Here is a 27,650-nt window from a genome sequence, read left to right on the forward strand (position 1 = left end):
TAAGTGGCATGAGCAGAGTGATCGGCATGTGTGTGTGCCCAAACCCTGAGCTGCCTTAACACGATTTCTAGCACAAAAACATGCTACGACCAAGGCCAGGACAAACTGGAGCGCGACTTTTTTTTGCCAGGACAACAAAGCAATCATGCAAACTGAGCCACTCAGCATTGATCGATCTACCATTATGCGACCTGTCTTGTCACTGATGATCGTCGGTGCTGAAATACGGTCGCGAATCTCGTTCAGATACCCAATGTCGATCTCACCTTTAAATGGCGAAACCTCTCCAGTCTATCATTTCGACCAAAAGAATAGTTGCATCGCGTCACCCACGCTGTTGCTTCAAGGTGTGTTTCCACCTACCGTCGCAACCGCCGCTCTTGCTGCACACCTACCTACTTTAGCACTAGCCATGTTGTGTTGGCATTCATGTGACGTCATCGTCCCTGGGTAAAAGCTTCCCTTCCCCCGAGTAAGGCGCAAATGTTTAGCGTGTGTTAATATTTGTCAATTCGGGCTAACAACCTCACGGCGTTTTCTCCCCCCGGATTAAACGCTCCAAACAAGGAGAAAACTTGACTAAATCTTCCATAGATCTGCAGGGGATCAAATAGACATCTCAAGATAGAGTTTCGGCTTACTTGTCGAATTCCAACATACAAGCCTTTAATTTTTTCAACAAAGTTTCAATCACAGTGAAACAGTGCGGATATTGAGCCTGTGGCAACTCTTGGTCATCTATGGGAGACAGTGTACCGTACAGTGTTCACTGTTTTACGCTGCAGCTTGCTATGTGGTGGTTTTCCCGCACCAACCACGCAACCATGCTCTGCAATGTGCGGGCTGTATCCCATGTGAGATCGACAGTAAAGTGGATCTACCATGTTTTAAGGGTCCCACTAACGTCCATCTACTTCTACTATAGGAATGAATCTATGACGATCTGTGGAGTAACATGCCGCCGGCTTCCGAGAGACCCCGCTTGGGGAAAACGTCCGCGACCGCCTTAGGATTCACCGTAACAGCAAACAGCACACAGGGCCTTGTTTGTTTGGTAAGGTAAATTTGCCTGGGTTGATGCCTGAGTGTGTGAGCAATCGACATGTCACTTCCTATTTATCCTTTGCTTGGACAAAGTGAAATATTGTTTCAATACTATTGGAGCTCATGCATAAGATCGGCCAGGCATCATTCTCGAGAACCATCAAATACAGCAGGCCTGATATTCAGAATATTGTTTTTTCTCTCTCGGTCATTGGCGTGAAGTCGAGATAAAAAATCTGTTGTTATGACGGGGACCCCTTCACGGGCATATTTAGGGGCGCTATCAAGAGGCGAACTAACGCGCGCCAAGATACAAAGGGGCCAAAGGCCGTGATTATGACTGACCATATCCGCGGGACAAGGATTCGCCACCAAATGCGCCGGGGCGCAAGCCACGGATGGTCTGACTGGATGGACACCTGTCGCCCTGTCCTTGCGGCTCTACCGCTCTACGAGAGGCTCACGCCATGAGAGGAGCTTGAAGCCACCAGTGAAGCAGAAAATTCCATTCCACTTCAACTTATCACCTTGCTGAAGTGTTAAGTCTTGTTTTCTTTTTCTTTTTCCTGCTCCCCGTGGTATAAAATGAAAAAAAAACCAGAGAACAGCTAAATAGGAACATCAAAGAATGTAAAGCATCCAAGTCAAAAATTGTGGCGGAAGTTTGGCGTTGAAGACAGGGCCAAAACTTGCGTCGGAAATAATGTGTGGCGTCCTTCAACCGTCGTTTGTTGATTTTCCTAAAACATCGTCGTGCATACGGCAACACGCAGACGCATATGCACCCAATTAATTATTTCAGACGCGACCACGGCATATATCCGTGGCTTATGCGCAGAGTAGTAGCGCTGTCGACAGTTCGTTTGTTTCGAATTATGTGTGTGTGTGTGTGTGTGTGTGTTTTTTTTTTTTTTTTTTTTGCGGTCTCTCAACGGATCATCCTCCGCATCCTCCACAAACTTGGAGGAGTGTATAAACTGTGTCTAGTGGGTACTTATGTGATAGTGACGGTAGAGCTATACAGTACCAAGTCTACCTACTCAGAGGAAGGTGCATTGATGCCCCATTATTTCCCGTGGTTTTTCTTCTCGTTTTACCGTTCTTTTTCTCTTCTTATCATATCTTCGGTACGGCAAATCTGATAACTGGGGGTATTCGGATTGCAACATTGACGCGCGTTCAGAATACAAAGCGGGACCAACGACTAACAAAAGGACTTCAACAGGATTTTTCCTCATTGTCATAAAAAGAATTTGGATGGAAATTGAGGCGATATACGGATACGTACTGCCTACACGCATCTACCCAAGAAGGTATTTGATTTACGGTATGTGATTTTTACTACTGTAACGTAGATAGGACCTGCTGATAAAGATCAGCACAGCCAAAGACGTGATGTGTGACGGGCGGTTGGTGGCTGGCTGATTACAAGATGGGGGCATTTGTTTTGCTCACAAGCACACACGGTGGTGGTAGTCAGTTATGTCGATCATAAAAAATAAAAAAAAATAAAAAAAGGGTGGGTACACACCACCTCTCCTTGCTCTCCTCCCTTTTTTCTGCTTTTTTTATGTTTAGTACTTTTTGCCTGCCTGAAACCCTGCCGATATTTGAGACTTGTTGAACCCTGGGTGCGTAATTCTACATGCAATTTGCTCGAGAATGCATTTCTCCAGTTATTTGATTTTATCTGTACGACGCTTAATCCGTTTCGTTTCTTGCTCAGTTACAGTAGCAGGCTGTCGCTACTGCACCCGGTTGGACATGGGTTGCTTGTCCCTTTGTGCCAAGAGCCGGTGTCTTTGACTTCCATGTCAGCTCCCCCATCCCCTTGTTCGATATTTCCTTTCCGTACTTCCGTAAGGCCAGAGAGACCCTGAACCAAACGAAAACCTAACTGCTGAGGTGCGTTCGCGACCAAAGAGTACGCGTATTTTGGTTGGTTCAGTCATCCAAGCAAATGATGGCAGATGCAACTTTTGTCCTGGTGCAACGGGATCCCTGACTTATTACCAACCTACATGACCTATTTCAGAAGCCTTTTTTCTTGTTCTTCGGTTTTCTCTTTCATACACTCACAGTATTGCAAATCTGATGCCCAAGAACCCATCCATCCCTCTTGCACCTTGTTTTTCTTCTTTTTTCCCTTGGTAAACTGACTTGGACATTGATGCGGAACATCATCGGATTTCACCACTTGGCGCACGAACCCTTGCACAATACTGCAGAGAAACGGATTTGGAAGGTAGAACAGCGTGCCTAGCGGCGGAGAATTCGTGACTACCTCACCTTAGGTACCGTACCTTGCCTTAGCGATTCAAATTCAGCGTAACACGAACGACAGACAACCTAGAGGTCAGTCACATCAACGGGATAACACGAGATTTGATGCCTTTCAAGGCTGATCCCCCGTCCTTTCATTTCATCTCTGGCAATCAAACCTCTCCACACGCAAGAAAGCAAGCAAAACTACTCGGACACTTTCCCCAGAACCACTCACTGTACTTTTTGACAGCTGAGAGTGGAAGAGCCCCGCCAAAAGTTCCACCATCTTCTTGACGGCTCCACTAGATTTCCGTGGTTTTATGGTGTCCCCAGACGTTGTTGTTGTTGTGATAGCCCGCCAAACACACAATCGTGGAAGGTGCAGATTGGACTCTTGGTCCGTAAAAAAAAATAAAGCCACATGAATTTTTCTCGCTTATGAATCGCAGCATTTCCCTCCCTTTTGAGGTCTATTTTTCTTATTTCTCTTCAGAAACTACGCCCTCTGGAAGACATAATTCATCCTCCACGGTTGAGCATTTCGTTGACTTGAACACCAGCCAGCGAGAAGAAACCTCGTGCGGGAAGCAGATAAACTGGGAAGGTACTCGGCTTCGCCAAAAAATCTCTGTTCGCCATCTTCACAGAGAGTCTCCCACTCGGACAGTTGACAGTGCAGACGGCACCCTTTGAGATTGCTCTCACCCTGTTTGGTACCCAACAGCATCCAAACGACCTGAGTGAGTAGTTTTCAGCCGCAACCTCGAGCTGGACCAACATACCACCAAGATACGACGTACACCCGGTTGTGGCAACTCCCTTGACGAACCTAGGTACCCACCTGCTTGCGGCGGCTTGCGCATTCAAGCTGCCTCAGTCTCCATTTTGAGCTCAGCTACCGATAATTTGCGAGGGGAGGATTTTGAGGACATCATCAACATCGTGCAGTTTGGCAGCAAGTTCATCATGTCGAGCTTCGTCCCCTCATCGTTTCGGCCATCGCCAGGCTCGGGCACACTGCGTCATGGAAGATTCGATCGCTACCATATGGACGACAAGGGCAAATCAGCCAGATCCTCGCCGCATCGGAACGACCATTACCAAGACCACGAAGATGATGACGAGCAGTTTGTCATGTCGGTTGCGGGTACACCAATCAAAGAGGAAACTCCCAAGCTAAACGCCCATCGACAAAGTAATTTGGCTAGCTCGTGGGCAAGCTTCGAATCTAAGGATTCTCGAGATTCGAAAACAACCTCTGGTATGTTGAGAATTTTGGCTTCTGCAATCCCTTCACTTTCCTCGAGTCTATGGAGCATGAAATGCAACGGTGCAGTATCTGCTACCGATCTCAGTCTGTGTGTGGGCTGCGTGGTTTTTTCCTCTGGTTGTTTTCTTTTTTTGGTTTGCGCCCCCAAACACCCAAAAACAGCCCATCCCTGCCATAAGCCCCCCCCCCCCCCCCCCCCAACCCAGCCAAAGGGTGGCGTACGGGCCGCCGATCGCGGGGTAGTTACCCGCCGTGTACAGCACCATGCGGTCAAACAGGGCACATCCCCAGCACCTGTCGGGTCCTTAATGGCCGCCCAAGAAAGGGTCCACTACCCATGGCGCCATGTCTCAGGGTTTCCTAGAGGTGACTTCGTCATCACACAGGAGCTTTGCATACGGCACACTAGGGTTGAACAAGTCGTCAAAGAGAGACCCTTACAGCATTGGTGGCATGCCTAGCGGCCAAAACTCATGGAGATTCCTAATAGTCCCCGGACAACACCATTCCCGTTGCACTCCGGATTATGGGCTATGCGTGGTCGCCGAGTGCACTTGTCTCTACAACATGCGTCCGCTTATCGCGCTAAAAAAAAAAATCCAAAAAATCCTATGAGCTACTGCGTCATCCTTTGCTTCTAGAAAGTCATTAATTCGCCTGCCGGCTTTTACAAACCGTCTTGGCATTTGTTTTTTTCTATCCACCTATCTATCTATATCTTTGGGACTGCCTAAACTGTTTATTTTTCGAAACTGACATTGTCAATTCGGCCGCCTTTTATAAGATGACCTGCAGTTAACCGCTTCAGAGATGACAACCGGAAAATTAGACGCCGATATGGAACGCAGTCGACCGATTGCTATCGAGATGCCGGCGAAGCGGATGGTCGGAAACCAGCAGGCACCAACCCCGACGGCGCCGTTGTCAGCACGGGGAGATTTGCCAGGGTGAGTTGCGTGCAGAACACTACATAGAATGTATCATTTTAATGATCATGTCTAAAGGCTATCAATCGCTTGCACCGCACTGTCTAAGAGATAAGGAAGCTAACTTGCGTCACAGGGGCTATTTTCCTGAACACGAAGATCGGAAGCGTGTTCATCGTACCCATCCTTTTCATGCAGACATCAAGGAAGCCCGGAAGAAATCGATTGCCAGGGCCGGTGTGGACTGCAGCCCAGAGCCTGGAGATAGCTCACAAAGGCAAGGCGGTTCATCCAACACTTTATCCTCATCGGTAACTGCCGGATTGGCTGCTCAATCTGGCGGGTCTGGAAGCTCCGGCCTCATCAGTGCCATGGCAGCAAAGAGCCACTCTTCCTCTTTTGATAAGTCTAGCTCACCATCGATTTCCGCGTACAACCCTACTGGCGCCGAGGACAACCTGCTGCCGATGGGTAAATACTATCCGACAAACTGGGAGGCCCGCAAGAAAGCGAAACGGGCGAAGCAGGCATCAGCAAAGGAGCAACCGCATCACGGGGGAGCATCCCCCGATGGTTACTTTCCCAAGCATCCTAGCCCTTCGATGTCACCTAGTGTTGCCTCTTCCTCATCATCGGTCATGTCAAAACCCGAGAACCCCGCTGTAACGCGGGCGAAAGCACCTCAACTCAAAGGTCACAGCCGGTCTGATTCCGAAGCTAGGCGTCGTCTGCAGCAATACCAGCGCGATATGATTACACAGACTAGCCTGGGCGCTCACAGGGTCCTCGGCACCCAGATCCAACAACTTGGTGCGGATGAAGTTTTCCAGGCGCTTAATCAGCTCCCGGCTCTTCATAACTTGCACCTACCTCCCAGGTCTCGTGGGGATATCTCGTCGGGAACATCACAGTTGCCCGCCAGCGCACTTGCCGGGAGTTATCTTACGGCTGTTCAGTATAACATCCTGTCCAAGCCGGCCTCTCCTCGCCTGCAACCCCTTGGAAGCCCCGGTGGTCCAGTGACGCCCATGGATCTTAGTTCAGCATCCGATGACAAGAGCTTGGGGGCGTCAGGACGACCAAGGATGCCCGCTACCATCAACACAGCACCAGCCCGCGATCGACGACATATAAGTCAAGGATCATTTCCTTTTGGACAAGTGGATTCGTGAATCCAATCATTTTGATATTGCATACGGTTGGAGAAGTCACATGAAGAACTGCATACATATTGGTCATAGAGGAGTTTTTTTTTCTTTTTCTTTTCCCTGCTCGTCTTTCTATTTGGTCTTTAAAAATGGACACAGCCCCTTGTATCTTGATACCCCACTTGAATTTACCACAGTACTCTTTGCAGAGTTCATTTGCACAATGCCTTGACTTTCTTATTCTAGCTTTCGATCTTAAATACCCTCACTCCACTGATTTGTCTGAGTATTTGGATCAACACACAATATCAAGCTTGCTTGGCCCACCGGACACCCTCCTCTCATTTCTTGACCCTCGAGTGTGCATGACAGACACAAAACAGAGGGACCTTTGGAAGTAAATGAAGTTGAATGAATGCGAAACATGATACTGGATGATAGACGAATACATACAATAGACAAGAGAAATGGAACAGGTTCCGCTTCATAGCCCGAATGCCACTTTGAGTTGGCATAAGAAATACAGCAAGTCAACAATACCGGGTAACTTCAATACCTAGCTTGTATCATGCAAATGTGTGACTAATGTCAGCAGTTTGACAATATGGGATTTTTTCCGGAATCGCAGGCTATACATAGCACGCAGAAAAAGACAAATTTGAATATAGCCCAGTATAAACGGGAATTATTTCTATGTATGTACGCTTGAAATAACGGTCGCTCAATGTCCACTAAGCTTTCAGCACGCTTTGATTCTTTTTTTTTTTTTTTTCGCAGTTTGATTTCGACGATGCATCAAGCAGGCTGGCAATAATTAGCAGGGAAGCTACCCTTGCGCCCATCAATCTCGCCCTCCCACCAATCATCAGCCGTCTGGGTCTTTTTGATGATTCTAATCCGATCGCCAGCCTCGAATGACAAATCACCCTTGCCCTGTCCCGGGAACGCAAACATGGCGACCACAAACTCGTCCGGCGGTTTTGCGGCGGGGATGCGCGGTTTCGGCGGCGGCGGCGGTGGGGGCTTCTTCTTGGCCGCGATGGAGGCGGCACTGATGCTGGATGACGATGGTTGGCGATGGGGTTGCGGGTGGCTGTACCCGCCGGGCGTGTTGGCGGGCGAGTGCGAGGGCCGGTCGTGGCCGAAATAATCGACCGGGCCCTGCGTTCTTGGACGGACGACAAGCGGTGCCGATGACGGCTCACCGAGTGCCGTTGCCGTTGTAAAGTCTGTAGCGCGGAGGTGGGCGCCCCCGAGACCCGGACGCGGGGTAGGCTGGGCTGGTGGCGCGGGGGCGGGCGCCGAGGACATGCGTTGGAGCTGGCCCTTGGAATCGTTCCTAGGTATGAGGCCGGTCGAGGTGCGGCGTAGGCCGTCCGGTTGGGGCGGGGCGGCCACGCGGCGGGCCCCAGGCTGCTCGGGCTGCTCGGCAGGTAGGCGCATTGACATGTGAATGGCCTTGCCGCGCGAGACGCAGCCAATCTGTTCCATCTCAGCTTGGACTGGCTTGAAATCGGCGGTCCAGTCGGCGACGACCTGCTCCATAGGTGGCGGGGGCGATGGGAAGCCGACTTCCTCGCAGTAACCGTTCAGGAAGGTGTAGTAAAGCCCGAGAAGCTTGTTTTGTATAAGAACGTGACAGCCGAGCAGGGGCGGAACCATGCTGAATGCGGCGTTGACGATGTGCGGTAGCGTCTCCCGCAAGTGCCCATCCGCGATGTGAAATTCCTAGACAATTCAAAGTCAGTATGATGCCCGGTTATCACTCGAGCCAATCCCTTGCTGATGCTCCTAATCAGCCGCGATTCGACGCACCTCTGCCAAGTTGTTCATGTCTTCCTGCGCCTTGACCAACTGACTTTCTTCCTTGGGCGTCTTGCTAGACTTTCTCGCGAGCTTGTTCACCTTGTCTTGCTGCTTCTCGTAGTCAAGGCGCTTGTTCTCCCGCTTTTTGATAGTCTTGCGAATAGGCTGTATGCAGTCCCTAGCATCTGTAGCCGGCTTTATGACACGAGGTTCTATCTGGCCAATCTCCTCCATCAGCTCGTCCTTGAGCTCGCGATAAACTTCGCACAGCCTCAGGGTGCGCTGTAGCTGGGATTCGGGTGTCGGTATCATCTCCTTGCCGTGGCCATCGGTCGCCCCAACGATTGGGTCGTATAAGCCTTCATATTCGGTAGCTATTCCAAGCTGTGAGTTTACGAGGGAAATCCAGGCCTCTCTCCAAGACTTTGCGCTATCGATGATCTGTGGAAGGGCGTGAAAGATGGTTAGATGAGGTGCGAAGACTGTAACGGCAGGGGGATCATGCTTGGGGTAAGATGGGCTGGGTGGGAAGCTTGGACAACTCGCCTTAACAAGGATTTTGTCGGCATCCTCAAAATCGCTCAGCATCAACGAGACTTTGGCATTGTCGCCTGGCCCCTTGCCCACCAGTTTGCCCCATGATCTCGACACCGACTGCATCCTGTGGTCGTGGTCGCAATGGTGCTTGAACTTCTTGTGTTGCTCTGTACAATTGACTCTCGGCAAACCAGGTACGCGGGAGAATTGGTGTTCAACACTCGGGAAAGGAGGTGGAACGCTAAGTGTGGCGTCAAGCCCAAAGCAAAGTGTCGGAGTGTGGGGAACGAGCCGGCTTGAGATGAGAGGATGGTTGGTGGCTTTGAGTCTAGTGTGTGGGAGGATTGACGGTTGAAGTCATGCCCAGTCAAAGACGCGCAGCACCAATCTCCCCTTACGTAGGGCCGAGAGAGTGTAAAGCTGCGTGTGGGTGAGGATTGGGTTTGTCTGTACAGACTTGCGTGTCGTGTTCCAATTTTGGAGGCCAAATAGCCTGTTTCCAGGATGATGATGGTGGGGCACAGGCAGCCACTGCAGCAGAGGAAGACTGTGCGGGATCCTGGCGCACGCAGTGTTCGGCACAAGCAACAAGCTTGGGGAATACAACCATGACCGAGATTCAACCAAGAAAAATGTTAAGTAATTACCTTCCCGCCTTGCCTACCTACCTTAGATAGCTAGCTATCTACATCATCAATCATCCGAATCTCTTACTGCGAGACAACTGGGTTGACTCCAACCGCCCATCTTTCCAATCTAGGAGAGAACTGTGTGGGGGGGATTTTGATGGCCATTGAAACGCAGAGACGAACGCTACTTGGCATTTTGTTGACCGCTAGCTACCATAATCGAAAACTATGATGGCTTTTACGACTATTTTTCTCAATAGTCAACAAGCATGTACCCAGTCCCTAGGCAAGCAAGACGTAGTACATGTCAGATGGCAAGCTGGTCAGTAATACGGGAAGCTTTTTTAAGTTATCCGCAACGGGAGACCGACCGTGGCGGGGATGTCCCAGAAGCCACTCACTGGTAGCCGAAACAATGCACCAGTAAGGGGAGACAATTGCCCCAGCCTTACCTCCACGTCAGTGGAGGCCTTGGGCGCCTGGAGTGGAAGGGGAAATACGGCGGGGTTCTCGTATGGGTTTAGCCCAAAGAAGCATCTACTATGTACGTGCTTCGTAGAATTTGTGTGGAGATGCACGTAATAGCAATCGCTAGATGAAAACATCTTCTGTTGCTATACACTCGAGCAAGCTCATCAGTTACCCCTTGAAAATTTGGGTGTCCACAAACAGGCAGACAAAAACTAGTATATCTGACCAAAAGTTTGAATTTCGCTGAAAGTAATTGTCGCACCCGGCCATCGTCTGGCAGAAAAACATTGGAACCTGACGGGGTCTCTTACATTATTTCCAAAGAGGGAAACAACAATTTCTCCAATTGCTCGGCCTGGAGATCCATATTAAGATGCGGTTGGCCAATAATAACACCTCAGCGGGGCCTTAACTGGCAAACAGACAGAAATTAATTGTGGGCTAATTTACTTCAATCGCATCAAGGCACAAACATGCGTTATCAAAGCCTTCAACCAACGCGCCTTCGTCTGAAAGCTACATCTTTGTAGATATGAGAGAGTCGCATGTGTTTGCTTCTAATACATGAATTTGATTTGAGATTAACCCATCTTAAAAGGATTCCCAATTAGGTGAACATCGTTTGCAAACCCGTCCAACAAACATGTCATTGAGATGCTCTCCAGAAAGCCCAAGATGGAATCTGTATACACCATTTCACACGGTGCTTTGGGAGGCGCTGCCTGGAATATGGCTTTATCCCCTGAGCTGAGAGACTCAGGATCATCTGACTCTGAGGCAGAGCGATCAGAACCGCTGCTGCCCGCTTCGAATGATTCATCAAGCGAAGACGACAAGGACGGCGACGACAACGAAGACGACCACGAAGCAGAAGAGGAAGATTCTGAGGAGGGCGACATGTCCGACTCAGATAGTAGCTCTTCTTCCTCCGAGGAGAGCCTCAAGTCGACATCTGGCACGAGCTCTTCGGCACCCCCCAGGAGCAAATCGGCGTCTAAAAATGTTGACAGAGTTCTCGCTGAACAGATGCAACTCTTGCAGCTCAGCCCGAACGTCAATGAGCTATCTGAGATCAAGACCGTGCCTCTTTTCACAGAGAGTGTTCGCAGGCGCGCGGTAGACTTGGCTCCTTCTAACTCGAGCCCTTTCCCGCAGTACGGCCTGCTTGGGGGAGTCACCTCCGGCGCCAACGAAGATGAGGTACCGGCAGATCCGCGAGTATTCTACAACATTGCGGCTCCGTCAAGCGTATTTATCTGTGGTAGTCAAGGGTCTGGCAAAAGCCACAGCCTGTCATGCTTGCTTGAGAACTGTCTCATTTCATCGCGTGCAAACGTCTTGCCCAGGCCACTAACTGGAGTCGTGTTTCACTACGACACCTTCGTCTCGGATAACGGCGGCGAGCCCTGCGAGGCTGCATATTTGGCTTCTAATCGGAATGTGAAAGTCCGGGTGCTTTGTGCGCCCACAAACATTAAGACGATCAGGGTAAGCTTGACCCTGTAAAGACCGAGAGATAAGACCTTACACTCACCCCTTCCCCATACAGAGAGTATACTCTAGAATCCCTCATGTGACCGTTGAGCCTCTTCGCCTGAATGAGAGCGATCTGAATACCAAGCGCATGATGTCCCTGATGGCAGTAGATGACACGCAGGGCATCCCGCTTTACTTGCATGTCATCCAGCGCATTCTGAGAGACCTGCGACTGGAACAACAAAAACAACCTGACAGAGCCGATGGACGTGTTGCTCCTTTTCAATACGCAAAGTTCAAGATGCTTCTCGAGCAGGAGAACATGACGCCGGCTCAGCTGGCGCCGCTGAAGCAGCGTCTTGATACACTCGAAAGCTTCATGGTTGGAAAACAGGTTCATGCGTACAACTCGGCAAACGTAGGCGTTGCTCCTAAGAAGATCAAGGCCCGGAAGAACGAGCAAGGAACCGATTGGAGCCCCGAGGTATGCCTGCAAACCCTTCCATCCCAATGTCCTTTTTACGGAACAAGCAAACCACTAACCCTCGCCTAACCACCTCAAGCCCGGAAAATTGACAGTTGTTGACTTGTCTTGTCCCTGTGTACAGGCACAGACAGCCTGTTCACTCTTCAATATATGCCTCAGCTTGTTTCTCGAGCAAGATACCAAAATCGGACGAGTCGTCGCACTCGATGAGGCTCACAAGTATATGGGTGGTGGCACAGAGGGTACAGAGTCACCGGACTCTCGCACTCTGACCGAAAATCTTCTGCAAACGATCCGGCTTCAGCGCCACCAAGCCTGTCGCATCTTTATTTCAACCCAGGAGCCCACCGTCTCGCCGGCCCTTCTTGACCTTTGTTCCGTCACTATCGTGCACAGGTTCACATCTCCAGCATGGCTAAAAGTGTTGAAGCAACATTTGGCAGGTGTTAGCTCCTCGTCGTTGATGCTGGAGAAAGCATATGGAGGCGGCAATGGCGAGGATGACGGGGAAGGCATTACTGCGATCAAGCTGCGAGACAGCAGTGACTCGGTCTCCGCTGACCCGGCAGTGGAGGTATTCTCGCGCATCGTCAAGCTGCGTGTGGGCGAGGCGCTTGTGTTTGCTCCCAGTGCCGCCATAGGCGTCAATGCTCACACCCGCAAGCAACGGAGTGAGGGCTCTGCTTTCCGCAAGCTGGGCAGTGGTATCCTCAAGATTCGGACTCGGGCCCGAGTCACTGCCGATGGAGGTCGGAGTATTATGGCGGACTAATCTAGATCTTATCGGATTCAAAACTTCCGGAAGGATAGAACAGGACAGCGACTGTCAAGATTAGATGATAGACAAGAAAGATGATAAAGGCAAGGAGGGATTAGTGAACAGAAATGCCGAAATCGTGTGAGGAGGCCAACACGCAAAGACATGGAGTTAAGATCTCGATAGACTGTAAGACCACTGGGCTGGTGGCACGAAGACACTGTACCTCGAACTTTATCTAATGGTAAACCAGCTGCTGGTGATGGCGCAGTGCCTTGCACCTTTATTGCCTTGACCCTTGCGAAAAGCATTCAAAAAGGTATTTACTATGCAAGCCTTTGTCCCTGTCTAAAAAAAGTGTGAGAGAGCTAACTCCGCTTTTGTCATGCGGAGGTTGAATGTCACATACCTATGATTCCCCTTGTTACAGACATCCTCGCCCTGCACCGAACTATCCGTGGCTTTTCAACCCAACCCCAAGCCTCATCTCGAAGATAGAGAACGATTGATTTGAACTCAGATAGGCCTTCTATTCGTTTCCTAGGATCCAACCACTGTCTCCTTCCCCTAAAAGTGCTCGCCTGTTCGTCTTTGTCTTTGAGAGTGGGATAGTGCCAAATACGAGTGATACTGCAGGAGCAGGGACTGCGGTTGGCGCCTACCAGTGCACTAATCCTGATTTGGACGAGTACTTAGGTTCACCAGCGTCCTGGGCGCCGATTTATGTATGGAGGACAGCCAGCGGCTACTACTGTAAAGAAGACCAGCACGGTACCGCTTCAAGTCCGGAGCAATACCAATCACGTGCCCACGCGATCTATTTTAGTAGTATTGAGCTGCTCTACCCTTATACAAAACTAGCCATAAGGCACAAGGTTTCTGGTGAAAGAATATTTTTCGATACTAGCACAACAGAAGTACCCCGATATTCGGGTCAGCGACCTGCCGGTATTCGATCGCCAAGTTTGCTCGAGAAGTCTAAGGGGTGACAACATGTTAGGAATAAAACGTAGCCGGGTGCGTTGTAAATCATTAAGGTTTTTGATCAGGGGTTAAATTATATTATACGGAGTATACCCAAATCAATAAGTTCCGAGTTATTCTTTTTCGGCTGAACAATGTTGGATTGCAGAAGTACCGTACATTGAAAAAATACATAAGAGCTCTCTACAGGGGGTTGACTGATTACTTTGCAGGTGCCAGTGCTCTACAGTGTCCACGTCTAGCTACTCCGTACCTTATTTCGGTTGACTGCCGCGTAAACTATGCGCTCAGCAATCCTCCATCCTCGCTTGGTCGATTGTTCTTTCCCAACAATCAAGACAGCCGATAAAATCTAGTGAGTAAGGTAGGTACAAGGTACAGCCCGAAATAAATCAGGAAGGCGATGTACCACTCTTCAAACACACCAGAGTGTACTCGTACAGGAGAGCAGTTGTTCGTAGGTAAGGTAGTCGGCTACCTTAGTAGTTGGTAGTCGCCTCGCGCTTTGGTATTCTTCCGCTTGGTTTGCTCCGTACAGCTGCACAATTGCTTTCACATGTTGCCACAGACAGACTAAAAGATTGGGGTTCAACGGTTAATGGCTCACCGCGAAAAAAAGTGCGCCAGTGGATATACTTCCGACAAAGAAGCAAAATCTAGTCGAAAATCCTCAACTGTTTGCATCGTACTCAGAAAGTTGTCTGGTGAACGAGTTCCGTATTCTTCGTCCCGATATTCACTTGTGGATGTCTCCCTAACCTACAGTCGTCGCGCCATTCCAATCAATACGGTACGACTTTGACGCGCTACCCAAAGTCCCCTGATGAACTATTGCGCTTAGCCTTTTCGCTTGGGCCCGAAGGCAGACTTGCGGGATGGTGCTAGGAGCACACCTAAAACTCGTTACCGTTGGGATGAACAGGCGCTTATGCAGCGGCAAGCCTCCCCAGGTCAGGGCTTCAAAGCTTCACCGACCTTTTTATCTTGACCACTTGGATCACGGTTCCCGCACGTGCATGCAAAGACGATCATGTACACATCAGACGGCAGCTGTTTGCCTGCTAGCCCCGCCAAGAAGCAACAGCTCCGGCTGGCAAAATGCCATTTCTTTGATCCCCGGCTCGTGTTTTCCGAGCTCCTGACATTGCTCCTGGTCCCTCAGACAAAAACCTTGGGTGCGCCCGGGCTGCGGACATTGGCTGTTCGGAGCTCCCACCTGCATGTCCGGGCCCTGTACTACCCACCAGCTTCAAATATCTTGTTGATGGCCGTCTCAATTCAGTGATTTTGAACATCCTGCTCATCTTCTCATTTACTCTGCTTTCAAATATACTGGTAGAAAAGGACAAAACCGCCTATAATACAAAAGCGTACAGACAGCCAAACAAAAACCAGCCAGCAAGATAATTATATATTCAACCAACCATGGGGAGTAAGTTTACACCGTGGCTTATGCAGGCCATAATTGACCTATCAGCTCGCTAACCTCCATCTCTTCAACGCAGTCTTTGATACCAACGACTCCTGGGAGGTTTGGACTGAGGTCTCGGGCGTCCAGCGTGACCGCGCCCTTGAGCTCGTTCATGATCATGATTACTTCCTTCACACGGCAGACCCTCAGTTCGTCTCGTACCAGCCCGAGACTATCGACACCAAGGATGGCCTGACGAGGCTGCCAGCCGACATGCATGCCGATTCCACGGGCCCGACCCAGTGCTACGCAGTCACGGACAACATCCCAGGCCCCATCGCCAAGCTGCTGCCCGGCAAGTCCACCGCCGTCAACCACTACCAGCTCACCAACACCACCCAGGGCATGTTCATCAACTTCAAGGGCGCCATGGGCCTGGTCTCGGACCGCAAGATGACTATCCGTGACGCCGGAAACGGCAACATCAGGATCGTTCAGGAGGTCGGCCTCAAGTGCAAAAAGATGATGCTGGGCGTTCTTAGGGGTCAGTACGAGCAACACTGGAGGAGGATCCACGAGGAGTACGCCAAGAAGATGGGCGGTGATGTCGTCGGCCACTCGGATGGTCTGACTTCTGCTTGATTATGATATCCATTCCTGGCCTGTCGTGCTGGGTTATTATTTCTTTCTATGGCCGATTTCACATGACATCATCCCTTCCATGGTACTTAGACTCTAGAGGACAAAAGAATAGTGTGCGTAAATTGCAGCCGTCCATTATTTCAAATAGACCCCTTTTATGGGCGACATGACATAGTCTGCTGGTGAAAATATCAGTTATTTTTTGATCAAAACTGTCACTTCTGGAGGTGATATAACGGGTGATTGTTACTTTTACTCATCTTTCATTGATAACGCGATCAAACAATTCCCAATGAATATGCAAACACAATATGTGGCACAATATAAAAAGTAGGTAGCCAATACTTTGGGTTACTTCAGTTGCAAACTTCTGCCTGTTTTTGGTCCACTTATCCCGATTGTTTTCTGATCGAGTTCTTTTCTCCAGGCAAACATGCAGTCTATTTCGTTCTTTCCTTGCAAACATTTTCTCGAAGTCGAGGCAACTCCATTCATCCAGTGAACTGGAGAAGTCTTTTTTTTTTGTTTCATTTCTTTCATCAATCAACATCTCGGAGAAATACCTGGTCTAAAGTACCTTGAATACACAATATTTATTCAAGAAACAATATCAACAATCAGAAAAAACAGTCAAGGAAGAACAGAAATTATAAAAACAACAAGAACCTTTTAAGTTATTGCGCTATAACCATTCAGACAAAAGAATCATCCTTCAACCAAGCACCTTGACTTCTCAACATCGATCTGAGAACCAGCCTCAACAAGGCCTGCCCTTTTCACCACCATATCACACTCCCTTCCCCCCCAGCAAAACCCCCTCAATGGCCGGAGACGAACTCCCGCCGGCCGAAGCTGCCGAAGCCGCCACGCTCCAAGCTGTAGCTAACAGCATCCTGTCCGTCTTGGAAATCAGTCCGCTCGCGCTCTCCGACGACAAGGTTCGCAGAGTGTTGGCCGTGCTGGCCGCAACGCAACGCGAGTGGACGACGGCCGCGACGCTCCACCAGCCCGAGAAACTCCGCGCCGCCAACGAGGAGATAGACAGCCTGGGCTACATACTGGTGGAGAAGCGGGCCGCCATGAACCTGCTGCTGTGCAACGTGCGCCGGAAGCAGACGTGGATTGACACGCTCGAGGGGCGGGTGCTGGACACCGAGGCCGTGGTTGAGAGCCAGAGGCGCTGCATTGAGGGGCTTGAAGATGCCGTTCGGGATCTGAGGGCGGTATGTGACAGTGTTTGTGAGTCTGACGTGAGCGATACGAGAGAGGGTGGCGATGATGAAAGCCCTTGTCCCGACGGGATTTTAAAAACAGTACCCGATCTCGCCAAGGCACTGGAAAAGATAAGACGTTCGCTGGTCAGTATTCAGGCTTCGCTGGCTGCCAGTAAAAATAGCGAACTCCCGGTCGTCAAAGCTCCTCGTTGAGCCAGGGGTGGTCGAGGAGCTGCTTGGGCGTCTTCCGGTCCTCGGGCCTCCATCGGACCATACTCCACACCAGGTCCTCAAAAGAGTCGTTCTTGAGCGTGGGCTCATGCTTCTGGCCGGTACATTCCATGCGCGGAATCCCTGTAATAATATCAAAGCTTCGGTTAGCGACTCACAAACAAAGCGATGGGGGAAGCTTATTGGTCTGAACAAGACAATGTAGCCGATTGAATAACAAGAGAAAATTATGATAACAAACCTTCTGGTGTAAAGTAACGTTCACTAAAGCGTCCTCGCTCCAGCATGTCCATAGGTGGTGGTCCGATTGTTGATACGATGGAAGCTATGTGTGACATGGGGTCCCAATGAAGGAGAGGATCGTCACCGTCACAATCAGGGGATCCATTGATGAGGTATTCACGGCGCCATAGCTTCCAGAGCTAAATCACAAATTGCAGGTCAGTTGTCCACGCATTCGCCAACCATGATCAACAAACAGCTCTTGAGAGGGACGTGTACTAACCATCAGGCCCAGGTTCCAAACATCAGCAGCAAATGCCACCTCAAGACCCAAAAGCACCTCAGGTGCCATATACATGGACTTTGGAGTACCCTCAGGATCCCAAACCTCATACGCCACCCTCGACTGGCCAAAGCTCCCCAAAAGAACCTTGGAAAAGTTTGTCGTGTTGCCGAGCTTGTCCTCGTCGAACGGCGTCGACCGGTAGAGCTTAAAGTCGGTGCAGTCCCTGGCCGTGACCGTCTTGACGTGGGGCCGGGCGGTCGTCGTCCTGCTCGGCGGCGTCCTGATCAGGCCCAGCGTCTCCCTGATGACCGTCTCGTCCAGCGGCACCCTGTACCCGACGTTGGCCTCGCAGACGTTGCCGTGCACGAGCCCGCACTCGCCGTGCAGGTAGTCGAGCCCCAGCAGCAGCTGCTTGGTGCCGCGCCGGAGGCGGTGGTTGCGCCAGCACGCGCTCGAGCAGACCGTCGCCCAGTACCTCCACATGAGCTTCTGCACCAGGCAGGCGTGGCGCTCGTCGTTGGGGATCACGTCGGACGACGGCGTGCTCGTCGCGCCGCCCGGTCGTCGGATCGGCTCCACGGGTCGGGTGTGATTGATAAAGGGATAGCCTGGGTGCTTGGGGTTGGCGTGTATCGACATTCGGCGTTGGCAATCCTCCAGTCGGTCGGACTCGGGGGAGAGTCGGGTGCAGATCTTGAGCGCCACAAAGGTTTCTGACCTGAGGTCGAATGCCATCCAGGCTGTGGAAGAGTCACCCCAGCCAAGCTTGATGAGAGCTACGTACAAGGAGAATACGGGATAATTTGTTAGTCGGTCGGCATAAATCAGGGGCTGATATTGGATGGGAATTTGATTCAACTCACTTTGGTAAGAAGTGCCCTTGAGGATCTTGCCGAGCTCTACGGGATAGAAATCGCCCCTGGCGAAGTTTCTGTGGTTTTCCTCCTCGAACAGACTGCCATCATCTTGAAAGTTGGGGCACTTGAACGTCGGAACTCTGTACAACGCGGCTTGAGATGGCTTCAAATGCTCACAGAGCACTTTGGTCTCCCTCTTGAGACCATCACGGACCTTCTTGCCGCGGAACTTCAGATCTTGGTATGAGCGAACGAAGCAATTATTTTTATGGGATGATGGCACCCTCGGTTCGAGCGGATCCTGGGGCGTTTCGCGTGACCATGTCTTTGCCAAGACATATAGATGAGCGTTCATGTTTGCCATAGACTGCGATTTGGTGGAGATCAAGGCTGATCCTGGAAATAGAGTCGATACGAAAGCTTCGTAAAATGAATTCGGTCGATTCAAAGCTCTAGTGACGCTGTAGCGACAAAGGAGGCCATAAAGACCCAAGAGCAAAATGTTATAGAAAATAGGGTCTTATCCCTTGTTGTGCATGAATTCGCACATCCGGTCTGCAAGTGATTGCAAAAAGAAAACCACAAAATTGTTCACTAGGCAACGCCTGGCCCGAAAGTTCAAGGAAACGCACCATGTGCATTGAAGTTCTAGAGGTGTAGGTCGTAGTATTAAGCACACATGTCTAGTCTAGAACAAAACTCTAAATCTGTATGCACGTCCACTACAGCTCTCTATAACGTCACCCTCTGCTCGACAAACTTAAGCTCGCCGAATGTCTCCTTGATCTCGGGAATGGCGGCCAGGTTCTCGAGGTACGTGATGACTGTCGGAGCAGACTTGCGCATCTCGGCGTCCAAAAGGGAGCTGCTAGCAAAGAACAGGGGAGCAAAGACCATGAGGTCGGCATAGGTGATCTTGTCACCGACAAGGTACTTGCCGTTACCCTTGGAGAGGGTGGCCTCGAGCTTGCCGAGGGCACGCTCGATGTTGGCGACGGAGCTCTTGTAGCGGTTCTCGTCGGCCGGGTACAGCTTGATGACGCACATGACGAAGACAGGCATGGTGTTGGCTATGAGCTCGTTGTCGGCGAAGAAGGCCCACTCCATGATTTTAGCCTTGGTCTTGGCATCGGCGCCGAGCAGCTGGTCGGCGATGTTGCCAGCGGCAGCGGCGTAGTAGGCCATGGCCGCCGACTCGGCTACGCAGAATCCGTCTGCGGTCTCCAGAGCGGGAATCTTTCCGAGGGGGAACTTGGCCAAGAACTCTTCCGACTTGTTGGTGACGCCCATCTGGAAGTTGGGTGCGCTCTCGATCTCGAGGCCGCCAAGCTTGCCGAGGACGTGAACCTGCATTGTGAGTCATTGGTTAGCTGCGAGATTTCTACGTACGATCGACTGCGGAGCTGTAGTGTAGATCGCATGATGTTATAACAGCGGCCTAGCAACATCAAAAACTTACCCTGGCGACACGAGGGTCATTGGGCCAAGAGTAGGTAGTAGCGAAAGGAGCCATCTTGTATGTATTTGATTTTTGATTTTGATTTTGTTTAGCTGGGGACTATCTGTTCCTGTAGTAGTTGAAAGGGCGAGATGAGGGTATCTTGAAGGTGTCCAGCACAAAATACTGGCACGACCCAAGGCTAAGATTTCTCAACAGCCAGCCAGGCCACTCTTATAACTACGAGCTAAAGTGGGATGCCGTCGGATCCCACAGGAGATGGAGGGGTCTGTTTCCTCGTGAGACCCTGCATTGACATGACTTGGAACCGGAAGAAGCAGAGGGAACCAGGAGCTATGGCCAGTCAAGAAAGAACATTCAAGCCACTACCCCGCTAGCACCCGGGCCACGGAAAAGGGGAAGGAACCACATATGCTAAACGAAAACAAAAGAAAAAGTACATTGGCGTCCTTTGGGTTTCATTGATTGGAAGGTCAAAGGGCGAGAAGCTTCTCGAAACCAGATCCATGCCGCCCGCCCTCCGACCCGCTGAATGAGGGTGCCCTGTGATTCCTTTGAAATCCGGCGGGGTTTTATTGGTGTTTTTGTGGCATTGAATATTGTACTATGTTGCTTCCGAGACCCATATTGCCTCAACGGACGTGAATTGTGGGGGTTCCGGTTCTGATCTTGGACCCGTTTTGCAGTGGATGTCGGGCGATCTAACCGACAGCCGTACTAGTGGAAAGGGGTGTCGGAGGGAAATAATGGAGCCGCCCGCGTATCGGCTCCGGCATCCCACCCACCAGATGCATTACTGTACGCCTGAGCGATAGACATATAATTACTAATTAACGTAGAAAGTTTGGGTTCGACAGCAGGGGCACTACTCCGTACGTAGTAAACATTCATTCGTATTATGCAGGGTGAATTGGTTGTACATACCGCTATATTAGAGCAGTTTTAGACTCAAAAAGTAATAACACGATGTGGGTGTGGTATTCTCTCCGAGCATACCACAAACTCACTTCGTACATTTCCATTTACTCCTAAGGTGAGGAAAATACTACTGGAGTCTTCCAAAGACGATGAAGAAGTAGATCCGAAACGATACAATCATTAACACGAATTTCAGAGCTCAGAGGAACAAGCAGAGGACATTAGACACGATGACGTTGGTTAGTTATGGGCCGGGATGGTTTTCCAACGCTTAATTAATTAATTCATTAATTGGAGGAATTAAGGTCCTGTAAGGATGCTTTGTTGGGCTGGTTCCGCTGGGCTGGCTGATCCAGTTACAGATTTCTTGATGGAGGGTTAGGGTCTAAAGACAAAGATCGCCAAACATGTGTAGAAGGCGGGGCAAATGTTGGTCTTCGGATTTTAGGCCAATGCTCTGTGTCGTGTTTAATTTGACTCATTATCGTTCTTCGTTATCCACAAGTACCACCTAATCTCCAGGGTAGCAGTATCGACTGCCGCGATGGCAGCTACCCCGACTAACGATGCCATCATCCTGGAGTTTGAGGATATGCGCCGGCGAAGTGAAGTTCTATTAGATGAGCTCCAACAGCTTGAACAGCTGGGAAACCCCAACAGCAGAGACCTGATACTCCCCGGCCAGCTACAGAACGGCTGGCTCACAATCCCTGGTATCCGACCTATGGTCAATCGAGTCAAGTCGGAGACTCTGAGTCTGGAACGTGCCTTGGAAGACTACAAAAAGCGGTTACCCTCGGATTCCGAAGACGACCTGGAGTTGGCAAGGAAACGATTGCGCAGCCGCCTTGTGTCCTGTAACCTACCCTCGGCAGAGGCGCAATGGGATGTCATAAAACGCTGCTCTGACTTGAGGGCTGTCGGCCAGCAGTTCTCACGTACCATGGCCTTGACTCACGGTGGAAAGCCGCGGCCTCAATCACTCAACGATCAAAAAAGGGAGTCAAGGAAACCTGTCCCGCCCGGGCAGCTCGCTCTCGTTGACGCCATTGTTGATGGTGGTGCGGAATGGATCCGCGTCATGAGCATCACTGAGGGTCGATTGCTTGAGGAAATGGCTGCAGGTGGCTGGGATTGGGGATGCGAGGACAGTGACGACGAAAACGATGACCCAGATGGTGCGGCGGGAACAGGAGGCAGTGACGACGGCGATGACGACGACGAGATGGAGATATCAATAATCAAGACGGTCAAAGGTCTCGTGCAAGCTGCCGAGATACACCAGGCGACCACCCCAGGAGCCAGAGCAACAGGCTCTGGTGAGATAAGGATACACGTCGTGCTTACCAGGATACGAGAAGGTTCACAACCAGAAATCGACAGACTTCTTCGCCATACCCGAAGGATGGGTCGCGGAAACGTAAAGATCATAGTTGACGGCACAGGATCGGGCATCTGCAGCGAACCAATACCACCTCTTGAAACGGCTTTGCAAAATCTTGTGCCGTATTCAGGCTCCCCTGAAAAATACCTTACCGAGACGATCAACCTCGATGCTAGCACCATGATTGCATTGATTTCGGACATTTCTCACGCGCAAATCGAAGTTCAGGATTGGCACCGCAAGGATATCCAGAAGCAGATAGAGGAGGAGGACTCTGGGTCCAATGCGACAGTTGCCAAGTTTCTATACCCGCTGCTGGTGGAAAGAGAGCTTGTTTGCACTCTCGGTGCCGCTCAACGCGTCTGGGATATTGTTAGTATGATGGGCACGGGAGGCGAGCCTTCACGGACGTCACTGCTCATACCTCGTCCAGGTCAGGATCTAGAGCTGAACGAGGAGGAATCATTGAAGAAGTTGCGGGAACATTGTGTCCATCCTGTACCAGATGGGCTCAGGCTGCCCATCAAGATTATCGATGCCAAGATGGCGGAGAGATGGGAGGGCCTAGTCGAGGAAAGGAAACTGCCCGAGGTAGTCAGACATATTGCCAAGGACCTTCTCAATGAAGTCAACATGGAATCATTTCTGTATGGCTGGGAGGCCGGCATCACAACAGTGACGGCCAACGGGTCTCTTGCGCAGCAAATTGGGAGGGCTCTCGAAGAAGATCAAATACAGAAACGACAAACCCAGCAAGGAGAGGAGGGCTCAAACTCACCACCACAGGCGCCATTGATATTGGTGCACTCAGTCAGAAGGTCTCTTGGGGCGAAGGGACAGCCAAGAGAGCGCCGGAAGATCAACGGCAGCACCAAAAAATAAAAAAAGTCTTTACGACATACCTTGCGTTAATGCTTGCGTTGCTAAACTTGTGGTGATGTTACCAACTACAGCAGACCATACTCACACGCCGAGGCAACCCTCAAAGACGCATGGAAAACGCCCCACTCACCGTCGATGATAGCAAGTTCGATACTCTCAAAAACCGGTTCAGTACCACTGGGAACCATTGTTTTTCCTGATATCTATTTTACAATTGCCCGATCGACTTCTACCAAAGAGATCCCATAACGCAATGCTTGGTTAAGCTAGCCCTCACCCTGACTTGCGAAAATTCCGGTATACGAGTTCAGCGCCGGCAGTTATCAACGACAACACCGGTGTCTAGCGCCCGACATGTATGTAGATCCCAAACATGCCGCACGTGGCGGATTCACTCGTTAGTGACTCGCGCCAGGCACATGTGAATCTGAGATGCACAGGCTGCATATCACTCTTACCTTATCCTACTTCATCGTGCAAGTTATACTTTGTAGCTTCCGCTAGACTAGGCTTGTTTTCTGTAGCGGCTGGTCGGCCCACTTTTCATGTCAATGGGCACAGAAATTCAAGACAACATGATACCTACCTTACCTACTGCAGCGACTAGGGACGGTAGCATGATGCTTGTTTGCTTCGAGTAATTGCCGAAAACAGAATGCCAAAAATCCCCTATCTAACGGATGTAGGTTTCTCCCAAAAATGCCTTGCTGGTAGGGATCGAGCTGTCAGCAAAGGAGAAGTGTGCTTCGATGAGAGATCGACAAGGGTTCTCCGCAAAAAAGTCGCGGGTGCATGCGGGAATCATGACGTATTCGATTCACGTCGCCCATCACAACGTGCAATAGTCGGTTCTGTGACGCGCTGTCAACATCATGGAATAAGGTTAATATCGACACAATGATGTCGCTGGAAGGTGGATACCTGCCCAAACGAAGGCGAGGTCTTTTGTCCGTTTTGGTGTTGACTGCCCAGGTTATAAAAGAAACATAGCAAGCAGACATTGTTATCTTTTCGAGTTAAAGCTGTGAACCCTGCTTGGCATTGAAACTCAATTAAACTACTTTACAAGGAAGAACCAGGTGCGGAATTCGTCAACTTCAAGTAAGCCCGATAAACTTAATCTCAATCTTCAAGAATGGCAACCGCGCAAGCTGCCTACGCGGCCGAGAAGGCCGTCGGCCACCAGGAGGGTGGCATCACAAGACAGGATGTCTCTGACTACACCGAGACGGGGGATCCTAGCCAGACCATGAAGGCGTTGGTCTGGATGGGAAAGAACAAGGTCGAGATTGGTGAGTTTAAATGAGTTTCTGCTTTGAGGGAGAAAAAAAAAGATCATTGAGGTTGACACCCCTTCCCAGCGGACATGCCCAGGCCCAAAATCATTGAGCCCAAGGATGTCATCCTCAAGGTTACAGGCAGCACCGTCTGCGGCTCGGACCTCCATCTCTTGCACGGCAGCGTGATCCAGATGAACAAGAACGACATCTTGGGACACGAGTTCTGTGGCATCGTGGATGAGGTCGGCCCTGAGGTCACCAAGTGCAAGCCAGGGAAGCGCTATGTGGCTTCTTTCCAGATTGCATGTGGAGAGGTATGTGTTGGATCCTTGGTATTTTCTTTCATCTGAACGCTCAAAGACAGCTGAACTGATATACCTTTTTTTTCGTAGTGCTTTTTCTGCAAGCAAAAGTTGTCTTCGCAATGCGAGCGCACAAACGACAACACCATTGCCAAGGCTATGTACGGCAACCAGACGGCCGGCATGTTTGGCTACAGCCACTTCACCGGCGGCTTCGCTGGAGGTCAGGCCGAATATGTGCGCGTGCCCTTTGGAGACGTAAAGTGAGTACTGCTTACAGAAGTAATTTCTTTTTCTGCGGATGGGATGTCTGACTTTTCTGAATCGGGAACAATTAATAACCTTTTAAACTACCCATAGCCTGCTTGAGATTCCTGACGACGTTCCGGATGAGAAAGGTTGGTTTGCCCATCCCATATCCACAAGCGAAACATTGACTGATCCCGTCCCACTTCAGCCCTATACCTATCTGATGTCCTACCTACATCATACAACGCTGTCAAGGACACCGCCGTCTACCCAGGCGACACCGTGGCAGTCTTTGGAGCCGGCCCCATCGGTCAGATGGCCGGCTACTGGGCACTGCTCGAGGGTGCCGAGAAGGTCATCTTTGTTGACACGGAGCCCCGGCTGTCATACATCCAGGCGCGGTTCAACGCCGAACAAAAGGCCAAGACCACATGCATCGACTACAAGAAGCTGTCATCTGGCATCACCACCAAGGAAACGGTTGTGTCCAAACTCAAGGAGATGTGTGGTGGAAGGGGCCCCGACTGCGCCATCGAGTGTGCGGCGGGCGAGTACGCCAAAGGCTGGGCGCACTGGTTGGAGATGACGTTGGGTGCCGAGACGGACACTAGCGAGATTCTCAACGAGATGATTGAGGGAGTGAGGAACTATGGTCGAGTTGGTGTCACTGGTGTCTACGTCGGATACGTAAGTTTTTTTCTGTCCCTCTATACGTCCGCTGAAGCCTATTTTTGAGAAGGAAAATGTCAGCTAACAAGGCTTGCGTTGGAAAAAGACCAACCACTTCAACATCGGCTCGCTGATGCAGCGGGGTGTTCGCCTGATCGGAAATGGACAGGCGCCGGTGCACAAGTACTGGGAGGAGCTTCTGGCGAGGATCCAGTCCAACGACTTTGACCCTCTGCAGATGCTCTCGCACCGTGTCAGGCTTGAGGACCTCGACAAGGTCTACTACAAGTTTGAAAAGAGGGAGGATTCGATGCAAAAGATCTTCGTGGAGACCAAGTTCTCACTGCCCAGAGCCAGCGGCACGCCTGAACTCACTACGTACTAAGTTGCAGTGCAGAGGGTAGTTGACTGAGATCGTTTGATTGATATCTCGTGCAGAGCAAATACTTTGAAGATGTGTAGAATTATCATGATAGCAGGCGGCTGTTGCATTTGCACGGGGGTATGGCGGTTGGTGTATGGCGGACGGTGTATAGAAATATGTCTATTTTGAACGAAGGAATGTTTGATAATGCAGCCCGGATCAATCTATATATGCTATTTTCTAAGCTTCGTCAACACGTCGAAAATGCCTAGTTCATTATCCACGCAACTCGCAGCGTACTTTGTCCCTCTATTTTCTGGATTGGATCATCGTTCATTTATGGCTGTATCAGAATCATCCGTGACGTTCTGTTCATCACCAACCCTACGCTGAGAGGCAGGAATCCACTTCTCTGCGTCCCCGAACCTGTCAACCGTCAGTCCAGCCCGGCCAGGGTTCTTCATACCAGCCTCGAGTTGTCGCTGATAAGAGACGTTGCGCAACCTCTCGTGCTCGGCCGGTGTGAGCATAAGCTATTTGTTTACGCAGAGAGATTGTTAGTCAATCTTTCTTTTGTGATAATCAGTTTCAGGGGAGGGGTTTTCCATTTTTGTCCTTACATATATCTCAACCCCAATCATGTGGATCGCAACAGCCAGCCACAGCGCGGCCCCAAAGCTGAGCACCAGGGCGCTACCGACGGTCGCGGCGTTGCCACCCATGTCGGCATCCACGACAGCAACGGCGTGCTCATCCTCACCGGAATAAAACCTCTCGCACGAGGGGAACAGACCGAGCACCCTGTCGCGATCGCCATACATCTCGTAGTCGATCTGGCTGCACTCCCGCACCGTCGAGTAGCCCCTGGCGCTGTTGATGAAGATCATGGCGACGAAGATGAGGCGCATGGTGACGATGCTCCCCGCGTAGGCCCAGGCGCGCAGCATCCACGCGCGGTGCTGCTCGATCTGCAGCCGCTTGACGTTGTAGTAGGACATGGCGAGCGCGCCGACGAAGACGATGCCCAGGAACCCCGTCGCCGTCTGCGTGTCGACGGTGCCGCCGGCCGCGACGCGCGCGATCATAAATGCACCCACGGTCGAGGCCAGCGAGAGAAGGATGATGAGGTAGCCGTTGACGCGGTGCAGCAGCATGGCCCTGTGGCGGATGGCAGGGACGAACTGGAAGCAGACGAGGAACGAGGCCGGCAGCACGGTGAAGAGGTGCAGCATCATGCCGGCCTGGACGTGATCGCCTTGGAAGTAGTACTTTTCGTTGCGCTTGGCCGGCTTGAAGGTGCCCCAGTAGTCGAGATAGGGCATCCGGGCGAGGCTGAAGCCCATCAGGGCGCCGCCGAAGATGAAGAAGAGGATGAAGTTGTAGCCCTTGGAGAAGCCTATGGGATTGTATATCTTGCGGCAGAAGGCTACGAAGCCGTTGGCGGGTGGTTTCGTTGGTTGGGCCATCTTTGTTGGGGGGG

At 50.9% G+C, this 27,650-nt stretch overlaps 9 protein-coding genes across 9 annotated transcripts; 6 read left to right on the forward strand and 3 right to left on the reverse strand.

The window, feature by feature from the left end:
* Nucleotides 1-2,652: 2,652 nt before the first annotated feature.
* PgNI_10478 (uncharacterized protein) lies at nucleotides 2,653-6,981 on the forward strand. Its single transcript, XM_031130449.1, has 5 exons — nucleotides 2,653-2,857; nucleotides 2,968-3,399; nucleotides 3,870-4,570; nucleotides 5,364-5,526; nucleotides 5,642-6,981. Exons 3-5 carry the CDS (start codon nucleotides 4,276-4,278, stop codon nucleotides 6,675-6,677), a joined length of 1,494 nt encoding a protein of 497 aa, XP_030980413.1. The 5' UTR covers nucleotides 2,653-2,857; nucleotides 2,968-3,399; nucleotides 3,870-4,275; the 3' UTR covers nucleotides 6,678-6,981.
* Nucleotides 6,982-7,448: 467 nt separating this feature from the next.
* Nucleotides 7,449-9,119, reverse strand: PgNI_10479 (uncharacterized protein; the record flags this gene model as incomplete). The annotated part of the gene is made up of 2 exons (XM_031130450.1): nucleotides 7,449-8,381; nucleotides 8,469-9,119. The coding sequence occupies 2 exons, from the start codon at nucleotides 9,117-9,119 to the stop codon at nucleotides 7,449-7,451; spliced, it is 1,584 nt and encodes a 527-aa protein (XP_030980412.1).
* A 1,631-nt stretch (nucleotides 9,120-10,750) lies between these two features.
* On the forward strand, nucleotides 10,751-12,831 carry PgNI_10480 (uncharacterized protein; the record flags this gene model as incomplete). Its single annotated transcript, XM_031130451.1, has 3 exons — nucleotides 10,751-11,584; nucleotides 11,646-12,056; nucleotides 12,181-12,831. The coding sequence occupies 3 exons, from the start codon at nucleotides 10,751-10,753 to the stop codon at nucleotides 12,829-12,831; spliced, it is 1,896 nt and encodes a 631-aa protein (XP_030979958.1).
* Nucleotides 12,832-15,164: 2,333 nt separating this feature from the next.
* On the forward strand, nucleotides 15,165-15,981 carry PgNI_10481 (uncharacterized protein). Its single transcript, XM_031130452.1, has 2 exons — nucleotides 15,165-15,232; nucleotides 15,306-15,981. The coding sequence occupies exons 1-2, from the start codon at nucleotides 15,226-15,228 to the stop codon at nucleotides 15,851-15,853; spliced, it is 555 nt and encodes a 184-aa protein (XP_030979959.1). The 5' UTR covers nucleotides 15,165-15,225; the 3' UTR covers nucleotides 15,854-15,981.
* Nucleotides 15,982-16,674: 693 nt separating this feature from the next.
* PgNI_10482 (uncharacterized protein) lies at nucleotides 16,675-17,503 on the forward strand (the record flags this gene model as incomplete). Its single annotated transcript, XM_031130453.1, has 2 exons — nucleotides 16,675-17,092; nucleotides 17,217-17,503. 2 exons carry the CDS (start codon nucleotides 16,675-16,677, stop codon nucleotides 17,501-17,503), a joined length of 705 nt encoding a protein of 234 aa, XP_030979956.1.
* On the reverse strand, nucleotides 17,264-20,346 carry PgNI_10483 (uncharacterized protein; the record flags this gene model as incomplete). The annotated part of the gene is made up of 6 exons (XM_031130454.1): nucleotides 20,123-20,346; nucleotides 19,408-20,010; nucleotides 18,670-18,988; nucleotides 17,804-18,582; nucleotides 17,540-17,720; nucleotides 17,264-17,421 (listed from the first exon to the last, which is right to left on the reverse strand). The coding sequence occupies exons 1-6, from the start codon at nucleotides 20,174-20,176 to the stop codon at nucleotides 17,264-17,266; spliced, it is 2,094 nt and encodes a 697-aa protein (XP_030979957.1). The 5' UTR covers nucleotides 20,177-20,346.
* A 1,238-nt stretch (nucleotides 20,347-21,584) lies between these two features.
* PgNI_10484 (uncharacterized protein) lies at nucleotides 21,585-23,306 on the forward strand (the record flags this gene model as incomplete). Its single annotated transcript, XM_031130455.1, has 1 exon — nucleotides 21,585-23,306. One exon carries the CDS (start codon nucleotides 21,585-21,587, stop codon nucleotides 23,304-23,306), a length of 1,722 nt encoding a protein of 573 aa, XP_030979962.1.
* A 1,135-nt stretch (nucleotides 23,307-24,441) lies between these two features.
* Nucleotides 24,442-26,191, forward strand: PgNI_10485 (uncharacterized protein; the record flags this gene model as incomplete). Its single annotated transcript, XM_031130456.1, has 6 exons — nucleotides 24,442-24,598; nucleotides 24,668-24,900; nucleotides 24,979-25,151; nucleotides 25,249-25,286; nucleotides 25,346-25,824; nucleotides 25,913-26,191. The coding sequence occupies 6 exons, from the start codon at nucleotides 24,442-24,444 to the stop codon at nucleotides 26,189-26,191; spliced, it is 1,359 nt and encodes a 452-aa protein (XP_030979963.1).
* Nucleotides 26,192-26,496: 305 nt separating this feature from the next.
* Nucleotides 26,497-27,636, reverse strand: PgNI_10486 (uncharacterized protein; the record flags this gene model as incomplete). Its single annotated transcript, XM_031130457.1, has 2 exons — nucleotides 26,497-26,703; nucleotides 26,791-27,636. The coding sequence occupies 2 exons, from the start codon at nucleotides 27,634-27,636 to the stop codon at nucleotides 26,497-26,499; spliced, it is 1,053 nt and encodes a 350-aa protein (XP_030979960.1).
* Between the last annotated feature and the right edge of the window lie 14 nt (nucleotides 27,637-27,650).

This window comes from Pyricularia grisea, chromosome VII (assembly GCF_004355905.1).
Source record: "Pyricularia grisea strain NI907 chromosome VII, whole genome shotgun sequence".
Lineage (NCBI taxonomy): Eukaryota > Fungi > Ascomycota > Sordariomycetes > Magnaporthales > Pyriculariaceae > Pyricularia > Pyricularia grisea.

Bases quoted from the DNA above. Each gene is read 5' to 3' on its own strand.
- PgNI_10478 (XM_031130449.1), top strand. From the start codon at position 4,276: ATGTCGAGCTTCGTCCCCTCATCGTTTCGGCCATCGCCAGGCTCGGGC. The intron at 4,571-5,363 runs GTATGTTGAGAA...GCCTTTTATAAG, and splicing joins AGATTCGAAAACAACCTCTG to ATGACCTGCAGTTAACCGCT. The intron at 5,527-5,641 runs GTGAGTTGCGTG...CTTGCGTCACAG, and splicing joins GCACGGGGAGATTTGCCAGG to GGGCTATTTTCCTGAACACG.